General features: G+C 41.8%; 1 protein-coding gene across 11 annotated transcripts in view; it reads left to right on the forward strand.

The window, feature by feature from the left end:
* The window catches only part of MICAL3 (microtubule associated monooxygenase, calponin and LIM domain containing 3), a 160,519-nt gene that overhangs the window by 125,450 nt on the left and 23,791 nt on the right, over positions 1–11,278 (forward strand). For 9 of the 11 annotated variants that reach the window (XM_035903349.1, XM_035903348.1, XM_035903352.1 and 6 more), the window contains 4 exons: positions 317–448; positions 859–950; positions 3,184–5,068; positions 6,023–6,117. In XM_035903349.1, the coding sequence (XP_035759242.1) occupies positions 317–448; positions 859–950; positions 3,184–5,068; positions 6,023–6,117 (2,204 nt within the window). The remainder of the gene's footprint in view (positions 1–316; positions 449–858; positions 951–3,183; positions 5,069–6,022; positions 6,118–11,278) is intronic. The other 2 variants (XM_035903358.1, XM_035903351.1) reach the window with 1 other exon arrangement.

An 11,278-nucleotide genomic window follows, 5' to 3' on the forward strand; every position in this document is an offset into this window, starting at 1 on the left:
TATTATGCCAAAAATCTTCCCTTGCTAGTGTAAAATGAACTGCATATGGCTAATATAATTGAAAAATTTCCAGAAAACTGGTGAGGTATAGACTTCAATTACTAGTTCAGTTATTTGCACTAATAGTCCATTATTTACTGCTTAAATGACTCTTAATTAGCACACACAAAAAAAGAAGTGAAACATTTAGGTGTTCAGGTTATGAAAATTATTAGCACCATGTGAATAGAAAGAAAGGTTTATGAAAGACTGTTAAATAATAAACAGATGTCCTGATGGACTTCTTGTTTTTTATCCCCGCCCCATCCATGATCAGATGACATTCCATCTGATGCAGAAGCGGAGTTCCGCTTACATCAAGGTGGCTTAGAAGAGCCAGGACTAAAAGTCTCTGAAGATGAAGAAGATGAAGAAGGAGCAGAAGGTGTTTCTAGCAGTGTGACAGAAGGTAATAGCTTTCCCATCAGTGTTTGAATGATTGTAATTGCTTTTGAGATAGTCTATACATGTAATAGATTTAAGAGAAGAGAAGAGTCTCTTGGATTTGAACCATCTCAATACTCTCAGTGGCCAGGTATATGCTTGCATTAACATTTTGAGAGGAACGTTCTGAATCCATTAATTACAGCTTCCTAAAGCATGAGAACCCATCTAACTGCTTTTTCTTGTAGAAGTATTTACATTAAAAGGCTTGTACCATTTTTGACATTTAAAAATTTTTGTCTGTGTTCCAGATGTCCAATCTAGAATTTGTAAAAAGCTGAGAAATTTGTCACTACTTGTTGTGTGTAACATAAAAAAAAAAAAAAGAATACTAGTGGTCTCATGTGGTTTTGGAAACATTTTTGTTTTCCCTAGATCTGTGCAAGCCATCCATCCCTATCCAGTCATCTAGCGACAGTGTTCTTCCTCTGTCTCCAGCTGATAGTCCCAAAGCAAAACAAGCAGAGGTAAGAAAGGGAATCTTTGACGTTTTTTCCTTACTACCCGTAGTTCAATAGAACAGTTTGTTGGATAAACTAATGAGGACTGACAGCAGCGGGCTTTCCTCTTGCCCTGTCTCTATAATTTTTGTTGATCTCCTTGAAATCTGATTTCATTTAGACTTAAAAAATAACTTACTTTTTTTTTTCCTGTCTTCAGAGTGTAGTGGCTCTGTCACCATCATGCAAGTTCCCATCACAACGCTCCAGAAAGAATTATATAGGATATTTTAATTTCAATGTGCAGTTAACAAAATATGTATATATACACACACACATATATATATACATATACACACACACACATGTATATAATGTGTGAGGGTAACCGTAAGTAAGGTACTTCCTGGTTTGGCTATCTTTTCCATACCAAAAGCAGATTCCATACAGTTGCAATTCAAAATTATATTTGTATTACTTATTAGTAACCAAAGCAGTGCTTATTTATGAGTAACAACATAGTTCAGCTTAAGGAATTGAGACGCGTCAACGATGTACTGTCATGTTGTCAGCCCTGGAGTCAGCGTGCAAGCATACTGTGGTGTTCCCTGCTATTGGTGTGTAAGAGCAGGAAGTACATGACCCTTAAAATGCTCAATTCAAATTTTTCCCTCCCAAGTGTTTGTTTTTAAGGAATTACTAAAAGATTAGACTTCATCCTAGAGACTTATGTCATAAACCATTTTACTTTTACAGTGGATGCATTATGGGATAAGGCTGGTTTGCTGACAGCAATCGTTGACAACATTCACTTTCTATTAAAATTAAGGGGTTTTTTTCAGGACCATCTTATGATTCCGTTAGGCATAGTTATTGTTTATATCAAGACAGTGCCTGAATGCAATACTCAAGACCTGGGTGTTTAATATATGTCATGCAAGCACACAGATAGAGAGGTTCATGCTCTAATGGTCACGTGCCAGTTAAACCAAACTGTCTGCTTTCAAAAGAAAGCTGGTGCAAAAGATGTGAGCAGGATGCTGCTGTGACCAAGGAGGCCAACAGGGTGCTGGGGTGCATCAACAAGGGCATCACCAGCAGAGATAAAGAAGTTACCATCCCACGGTGCTCAGCGCTGGTCAGGCCACACCTGGAATCCTGTGTGCAGTTCTGGTCCCTGCTATACAAAAAAGATGCGGGGAGGCTGGAGGGGGTCCAGAGCAGGGCCACTAAGGTGACCCAAGGGCTGGGAAGCCTCTCTCAGCCGTATGAGGATGGGCTGAGAGAGCTGGGTTTGTTCAGCCTGGAGAAAAGGAGGCTCACCACATACCAGTGCCTAAGGGGTAGCTACAGGGAAGATGGAGACTCCCTTTTTACAAGGAGTCCCATGGAGAGGACAAGGGGGAATGGACACAAGTTGCTCTTGGGGAGATTCCGATTGGACATGAGAGGGAATTTTTTCCCCATGAGAACAGTCACCCATTGGAATAATCTCCCCAGGGAGTGGTTGACTCCACCACATTGGTCACTTTCAAGACTCAGCTGGACAGGGTGCTGGGCCATCTTGTCTAGACTGTGCTGTTACCCAGAAAGGTTGGGCCAGATGATCCTTGAGGTCCCTTCCAACATGGGATTCTGTGATTCTATGTCACTGGAAAGAATAATACCGGAATGAGTCCGCTGCCAAAGGGTTAAATTGTAGAACAATGAATTCTGCTGCTGAGTAATATGGCTGTCTAGATGTAGAAAGTGAAAACCAAGGCTCCTCAGACCATTAAGGGTCAATGGAATTGCAGCCTAATTTACTCTTAACAGAGAAAGCACCTCTTGCTTTAAGAAAATGTTACAGCAGATGCTAGCCAGCAGAAAGTGCTGTATTGATGAGAGCTGGAGAGACTTGCATCAGATTTGTCTAAGATAAGGGACCACCACAATATACAGAGTTGGAGATTCAAAGGGAGAGCAGGAAAAGATAGAAATGGATTTCTGGAATTTAGTTTACTGTTTTTTCCTCCAAAAATTAAATTTGCCTTGTTGTCATCTACAAAGGACAGTTTATACAACGGGGCAGAAAAACGAACCAAACCCGATGAGAAATCCTAAGTAATGTTCCAGGCCCGCGAATGGGATGCCACATGTCTTTTTGTATTTTGATACTTAGATGGTTTCCTTATTGCTAACTTTTTTAAAAGCAAAAAAAAATGGAACAGTATTTTAATATGCCCAGTGACTACTAATATTTCCCTTTTTCATTTTGTAGGATGTAAAAGATCCCCTGGCTGAAGTATCCCGTGCAATGAAATCTCCAGAGGCACGCTTTTTTGCTGAGCCTTTCATTCTTGAGGAAGGACCAAAGGATGAAATTCCCAAAGACAGGAAAGTTAAGAGCCCTGTGGTGCCACCATCTCCAGTCTTATCCCAGCCAGTTGCATCACCTGAAGCCATTGCACCTACATCACTAACAGAGTCTCAGCCAGCAGCACCAACGTTGGCTTCATCCCCAACATCTGCTCAAATGCCTATCTGTTCCCAGCCTTTGCCTTCTGCCGAAACATCCATTCCATCCCCAGTGGAGCCTCCAGTATGTTTCCAACCTGGCCCAGCCTTAACATCTACTCCTTTAGCCAAACTGGTCCTTAGGGGCCAGGGTAGTGAGGTGGAAAAACTGGGGAGCCCTACTACTGCAGAAGAAGCCCTGAAACGGAGTAACCTTGTAGAAGAGTTCTGGATGAAGAGTGCTGAAATCCGGAGGAGCTTAGGGCTTACCCCAGTAGACAGAAACAAACGCTCAGAGACGAACTTTACTGTATCTGCCCTTGAGACAACTCCTCTGAAGACTTTCAATAGTGAGAATATTTCAGGGGATGAAAGGATCCATCTTGTGAAACCCCAGCCTGCCCCAAGAAGACAGGGACTGTCCAAGTTAGAAAACGAGCAGATTTCTCTGCTCACTCCAAAATCTCCATCAGAAAAAGAGCTAAAGAGTTCCAGTGAAGTAAGGAGAGACGTATCCAGCAGTTCTGGACTTGGCCTTCAGGAGAGCTCATCTAACATGAGAACTATGGCTAGCCAGAGCTTCAACACTTCTGACTCTACCATGCTTACTCCTCCATCGAGTCCACCACCACCACCTCCTCAGGGTGAAGAACCAGCTACTTTGCGAAGAAAGAGGCATCAAGCAGTCTGGCAGAATGAGGTTGAAGCCAGGTCACCTCCAACACCAGCATCAACACCTCCTGCTCCCCCACGCCGTGAGCCGACCTCTGCTGCCAAAGAGTCAACCCAGGCCAAAAAAGATGATGTGCGGAAGTCTTTTGCGGAGAGTGTGGATGAGATTCCATTTGCTGATGATGTAGAAGACACATATGATGACAGGACAGAGGACTCAAGCCTTCATGAGAAGTTCTTTACACCTCCTACCAGTAGGCCAAGGCCAGAGAAACCACTTCTTTTGCCCTTGGTCAAAGAAAATGGTGGTCCACCCTCAATGGAAGGAGGGGTTAATCAAAAGAAGAGAGTGTTGCCTGAAATTTCTGTGGAGGCCAAGGAGCTTGCTGAAGAAAGAATGAGAGCCAGAGAGAAGTCTGTCAAGAGCCAAGCACTGCGTGATGCCATGGCTAAACAGTTGTGTAAGATGAAAGATATGGAGATGGCTGCAGCTGCTGCTGCTGGGGCCACAAGGCCACGAAAGGCATCTTCTATGCCCTTGAAGACCAAAGAGTTGTTTTATGACTCTCCAAAGCATCTGGCCTTGAAAATAGCAGAGGGATCCACAAGAAAACATGATGCTGCTAGTGAGAAGTTCTCCACTCCTGCTGCTGATGTGGCTGGACCTGAAGGGTCTGTCACCTCTTCAGAAGGCTCCAGTGGGAAGAGTAAGAAAAGAACTTCTCTTTTCTCCCCTCGTAAGAACAAAAAGGAGAAGAAATCCAAAAATGACAGCAGACTTTCCGACAAATCTAGTGGTGGGGCAGAGGAAGCAACAAAGCCTAGGTCATTATGGAAGTCTGTTTTCTCTGGGTATAAGAAAGACAAGAAGAAAAAGACTGACGACAAATCCTGCCCAAGTACTCCCTCGAGTAGTGCCACTGTGGATTCTGGCAAGCACAAAGCTTCTCCGTTGGTTACAGCTGCAGGTATAATAGGTCGGTGCCTCTGCACCATGTACTTTTCCTACAGCTAGGTATCCTTGAAAATAAGTTTGGCTTACTTTGTCATTCAGCTACAGCGCTGAATGACGCTGCTCCCCAGTGTCAAATGGCCAGATCGAGATAAGTGCTAGCAACTAGAGTTGTATGTTTGCTTATTGACAGAATTAGTTGCTACGCCACTGAAAAAAAAGGATCCTTAAATAAAAGCTTCACTCTCAATATGTAAAAGGCCACATCTGTTTTCTGCCTTAGACTGATTTGAGAAATAAGCACTGTTTGTTGGAATCAGTTGTTTGTGACATTTCAACTCTATTTTAAACCTGATCATCATCTTTTCCTTGGGTGGTCTTTTCTCTTTCTTTCAACCTGGCTCCACGGATGCTGAAGGCTGCCAAGATGCAGTTACTCCAGTGTTCTCAGTGCTCTGGCAACTGTCTGCAGATCTATGACGTGGGGATTCTGCGGCCTCGTGTAAATCTCTCACATGCCATCAGGTGCAGGCAGAGATGTTTAATGGCAACTTGTGATACAGTAAATAAGTTAGCCATAAATGTGATTGAAAGTGAACATGTTACATTTCTCTGGCCTTGTACAGATAGCCAAAATAGTACTGGCTGCTGTCATCCAAGTGCTGTATCTGTCGTAAGAGCATTGATGCGGTACAAAGGGAGAATCATCACCATTATTTTTAACAGCATTTGCAGAAAGTTATGCTCTCTTAGAAAGTTATGCTCTCTTAGAATGAAGCTTCTAACAAATATTGATCATTTCATGCAGCAGCGCTTCTCTGATCACTCTGTAATCCTAGGCGAAGCAACTGAGACTGGCATAAAAGGACTAAGTATTTTTGAAGCTCAGGCAAACAATTTATCAGCTGAGTTCTGAAGTGTTTACCGAAAGAATAGTTACCACTTCTCTAACTTCCCGTTTTTATTTCTGCCTTCTTAGAGCTGCAGCTCCGTCAACACCTGAGTTTCTCAGAGGACTCCGACCTCTCCAGTGATGATATTTTGGAACGCTCCTCCCAGAAATCCAAGCGAGAGGTAGGCAGATGGGAAATGCGTTTTAGATGGATCTAGCATCATGGAGATCACAGGTTCAGAGAACCACATCAGAAACTTGGATGGTTAATTTTGTTGTTCTTACTGTTTCTTCTGTGGAACGGGCTTTCCCGTAAGTTGGCTGACTGTTCTGCCTTAAATAAGTTGGTTTCACTTGGTTTCACAATCGCAAGCTACTCCCTGCTGTTATTATATGATGGATCTGTTGTCTTACTGTGGCATTACCTTACAACAAATATCACAGTCAGAATAGTGAGTTTTGCCCCTGTTGTGAGCATGCCAATGATCTACGGAAAACAGGCATTTAATGTCAGAATAGTAAATTTCACTGGCTCTAATGTTATTACAAGGAGATAGATCTCGCTTTTTGTAAGGGTCCGGTTTTAGAATATTACTTTACCAGCCTCTTTGATAGATTGAAGTGGTAGAATTCCAAGCAAACTACAGACGGAAATGTACTTTTGCGTACGTCAAGAACATAGTCAAGAAAGATCATCAACTGAGAGGTAAGCTACAGGCTGTGGTTTTGCAACTCATGCAGGTTTGCTTATTTTTCCTGGGAGAAGAGAATGTGTACAGTCTGAATTAGTACCTTCTCTTTTTGGAGAAAAGATGAGCCATCAGCTGTTTCTTCCATTTTGACCCTGTTTTCTTTGTGGACTTGGATTCACAGAACCATTTAGGTTGGAAAAGACCTTTAAATCATCAAGTCTGTTGCTGAGTATTTCCATATGTCTGTGTGTGTGTACATAACACCTGTGAAGCTGAAATACATAGTAGTGAGCCCCTGTGAAATACCAGTATATAGGGATTGGTCTTAGCCTGGTGTTCTCATTCCAGTGTGGTCTGGTATGAGCTCTGCTTCTTCTGAGAGAGCTGTTTCTTGTTCCCGACCACTTCCCTAGCAAGTGCTATAATGTCATACTGTGAGACATATCAACGGCTTTCTAGCCAAAATAGTTTCACTTTAAATGGTGCTTTAAGGAAGTTACTGAGGAGGAAAGATGAGACACCAGTGGGTCTCCATAAAAGCCCAGAGGGAAAAATACATTTAGTTTATTTGCACATATTTATATGTGGAAAAATACATGGTGAGAGCCACGTGCCAAAGTTAGTTGCTTTTAAATTATTTATTTCAATTTTAGGATGGCACTGTTAATGCAAAAATAAGTGACCACAACAAAAATGTAAGGAACTGCTCCATCATAGTAATGGGGAAGAGCCCTCCTTTCATTCCTGAGAGTTTCTAAGCTCTGCTAGACAGAGTTTGCAAGGTTTGGAGGAATAAGTAAAGATTTCGTTGACCCTCACAGAACTCTAAGGCCCTTCTGGTACTGAAGAATGAAAAATATGTTCCCCCTCTCCCTTCCCAATAGTGCCTGGTTCACATGTTAAAAAAACTTGGGAAGAAGAGAGCATCTGAGAGGGTACTGTCACAGACACAGTGGTCTGTGCCTCCTGTCTCAAACCTGTCATCCAGCGTGCACAGAGTCTCAAATGGCAGCATCTAGTTGATACTTGGCTTAGATGGCAAAGGTATGGAAGTACTGCATATGAAAGTGTCGTAGGAAATGCTTTCTATGTATATGAATTGGAATGAATTAGAATAACTAATTAATTTAAGGCTGGTGTAAGGAGTTGATGAAGTAAGTAGGAATTTTCTGTATTTATTTACCTCTCTTTTAATCTCTCTCCCTAGCTGATCTAGATCTAAGAGGAAGATTATTTTGGTTTTATTTTATTCCCTTTTTTCTCTCCCCTTTCCATTCCTCCTTGCATGCCCTCAAGGCGTTTCATGAGAAATTCTGCATTTTCCAAGAGATGCAGAAGAATGAGGTACCTGTGGCTAGCAGAGGACAGATACGCAATGCAGGGGGTTCAGATAAGAGTTACGGGGTTACTGTTCTGCCTTGTAAGCTCCTTCAGGAGGAAGCAGGGCTTCAGTAAGGTCCATGCTTGTTTTCAGACTTTAGTATGCCTTGATGGTCACTTTTTTTTCTGTGCTGAGCTACTTTGATTTAAAATGGTTTTTGCAGAAAAAAAGATCTTATCACTAAGCATTGGAGGGGATAGGTTATAGTGGCAGATGCCTGGAATCCTAATACTGAAAATACCTCACCAGCTCTGCTAAGGCTGTGGGGGTGGTGTCTCATTTCCTCCCATCTGCTGTCGCTGAAGCTACATGAAGAATTTCTTCACTCAGCATCCCCCCATTTTCTAAAGAATAGTTCTGAGAATGAATTTATTCAGAGGAGATGAATCTGAGAACTCCACTTAACCTAGTTTTATTGCATCCTGTCCAAGGATGCAGAACGTACGTGCAATCACTGGAATGCCTCGCTGTCAAAAGAAATGTAACTGAACTTCGAGACTGACAAAACTGGGTTTCTACTGATTGGGGGTGGGGGTTATATTTTTTAAGTTACAAACTGCCTGCTACTTATTATGGGTAAGAGTTGACTTCCTGTGTGCCACATAACTTTTATGTGAACCCCTTCTCTAAACTGAAATTCTGCTTGTGCTGCTTTTTTTGGTAATTGTAGTGAGCTTGCTGCCCAGACAGTTTGCTCTGTTTAGCCTGTTCTTTGTGATCAACAGTGAATTAATTCAGCGTTGTTTAATGTAGTGTCTTTCAAGGGAAGTGTCTCGTAAAGAATTCCTAATGTAAATGCCCCATGGGTCTCGTGTTTATAGGCGTGTCATTGTGTGCATGTGTGTTTGTCATTGTTCCTGTACAATTGTGGTATTGTGATCAGAGGTGCGTTTTGCTGCTGCAGGTAGCCTGCTTTTTACTGAAGTTTACAAACATGCTGAAGTTGTTATAAGGCTTTTCATTTGTGACTGTTTTTAGTTAATTAAATGTGAAAATGCAAAATGCTGGCTGTTCGCCCAGAATGACACAATGCCCTTTGTCCTTTATGACACAAAGGGGAATTTACCTCTCTTATAAACACTAAGTAGTTTACTTGCCTTATTTTTGAGTACAGGGTAACCAACGCAGAATGTCTTTGGATAGAGAAGGTAGTCCTTGTCCCCGCCCTCCTTGTCCCCGCCCTCCTTGTCCCCGCCCTCTTTCTCCCCATTTTAGCTCCTCAGGCTCTCTGAAGGCTCTCTTTTTAGACAAAGAGATTCTATTACTGTAGGACACCTAACCCACTCCAAGCCCATCTGGTGTTTCTCCTGTCACAAAGCAGTGAGAAATATTTATGATGTTAGTGAAATGCAAATTATAATTTCTATGAAGTAGGGATAATTTAAAACCATGAAATAAATACAACTCCTAGGAGAGGTTGTAAATCAGATTGTAAATGGGGAGTTGTGTGATAGAGTAATACATGGTTGGCTGAGCTGGTTCAGACCAGACATGCCCCAGCATAAGCCATTATTCCAAATCCTAAGCCGAAATTTTGTATGTGTATATACACATACTTGCTTTGTGGACATTAAAACCATAGGTAGATAAAGGCCAAATAATTCCTCCAGAAAAAGGTATTTCCAAGTTGACTGTATCTTCAAAGAGGCTGCCAAAGCTAATTGCCTTCAGGAGAGTGCTGGAAACCTGATTTTGCAGACAGAAGTTCCATTGTGCTTCATCAGTCTGGGTCACGTTCAGCATTTGCACAATTTTATGTTTCATTTAAAACCAGCTTTGATTTATTACTGTGCATCTGTTTTCAATCTTGAACTGATTTTGCTTCATTTTGTACGTTTGTTTTTGTTTTTTTTTCCTTTACCATTTCCCCCTTTAAAGTCGATTTATGTACCACACGCCTTGGCATTCAAGAGATCATATTCGTCAAAGGTAGTGTCTCCGTTCCCACTAGTTGGCCGTTGTTGCATTGCATGTCCCTGTATTAACCCATCAAATCCATAGCTACCCATCACATGTGCACTAACATCACAAACATTGACTGTGCATGTGTGAGATGTTAGCAGACATGGGCAGCAAATTCTTTGTAGAGGTTGTCTACCAAAAATGCATCAAGCTCCGAATTGTCTGTCTCATTAGAATGCATGCAATTATCAGCGCACAGCAGCACACCACTGTATGGAGCGCTGGGGATGATCTTTGAGCTTCAGAACACGTTGTTTTTCAAGGCAATTAAATATGTACATGTGTTCTTTTTGTAATACTTAGGATATGAGTTTGAGTGAATTGTCACACTTCAGTCAGCATCCTTCAAAATTGTTGAGTTCACTGACATCTTAGTGAAACCCTGTATCAAGCTAAAATCAAGACAGAAGTTACATTTCTATTTCACAGGAATGTTGCTGCTTTCTGAAATCCTTACTGTCCCGTCTTCACAGGCGCGACAGTGTTATGTGGGATAGGAACGTCACGCCCACTATCACTTTACTTTCTGAGTCGGGTATCATCGTGGATTTTGCGTTTTTAAAAACTAAAGAAAGAGTAAAGTGTTAAATTCCTGGAGCTTTAATGGTGGTGCTTGCCAACTACCTATCTGAGGGGTTTTTAACAGGGCTGTGATCCTACCTGAAATTCTGTTCACTCAGAACAGTAAGACTGACAATAGACTGACCAGTGTGGCAGTACAATAACTAGATAAAGCAAATTTCACAGTGATCTGTCTTAACATTTTGTCCTTGAAGCTGACTGTCCATGTTCTGGATCTCTTTCCAGAAGTGGAAGACATCTGTTTACAGCTGTCCCCTAAAGCTTATATCCATGTATGTGGGAAGAGAGTTCTTTTCTTCACTGTAGTTGTGAAGTTTCTCTGACGCTCCTAAAAGTCTATGGGCGGAAGCCTTCCTAGACTACAACACAGCCAACTAGTATACCTGATAAGATGCTGAACCCCAGTCCAGTAATGTTAAAAGACTTACTCATTTTTAAACCAGTTTCACTGAGAGAAAAGAAGAGGAGGAAATACCTTTCTGTTTCTATAAACATAGCCTTTCTCTTTTTGAGTGGCTTCTGGTGTTGTAATATTCTAGTTTTAGTTTAGGGGTTTTTTGCTCTGGTTTACACCAGACAGTTTTGTGGGGTTGCTCTTGAGATGGGATTTCCCATCTCACACCAGAATGTCACTCTGCTTTCAAATTTATTTTTGCCTTCTTGATTCATAGAAAAGTTGTACAAATTTACACACATAGTCATTGCCAGTTACACCAGTATAAATCC

This window comes from Egretta garzetta, unplaced genomic scaffold (genome assembly GCF_000687185.1).
Source record: "Egretta garzetta isolate BGI_Z169 unplaced genomic scaffold, ASM68718v1 scaffold511, whole genome shotgun sequence".
NCBI classification, from domain to species: Eukaryota; Metazoa; Chordata; class Aves; order Pelecaniformes; family Ardeidae; genus Egretta; species Egretta garzetta.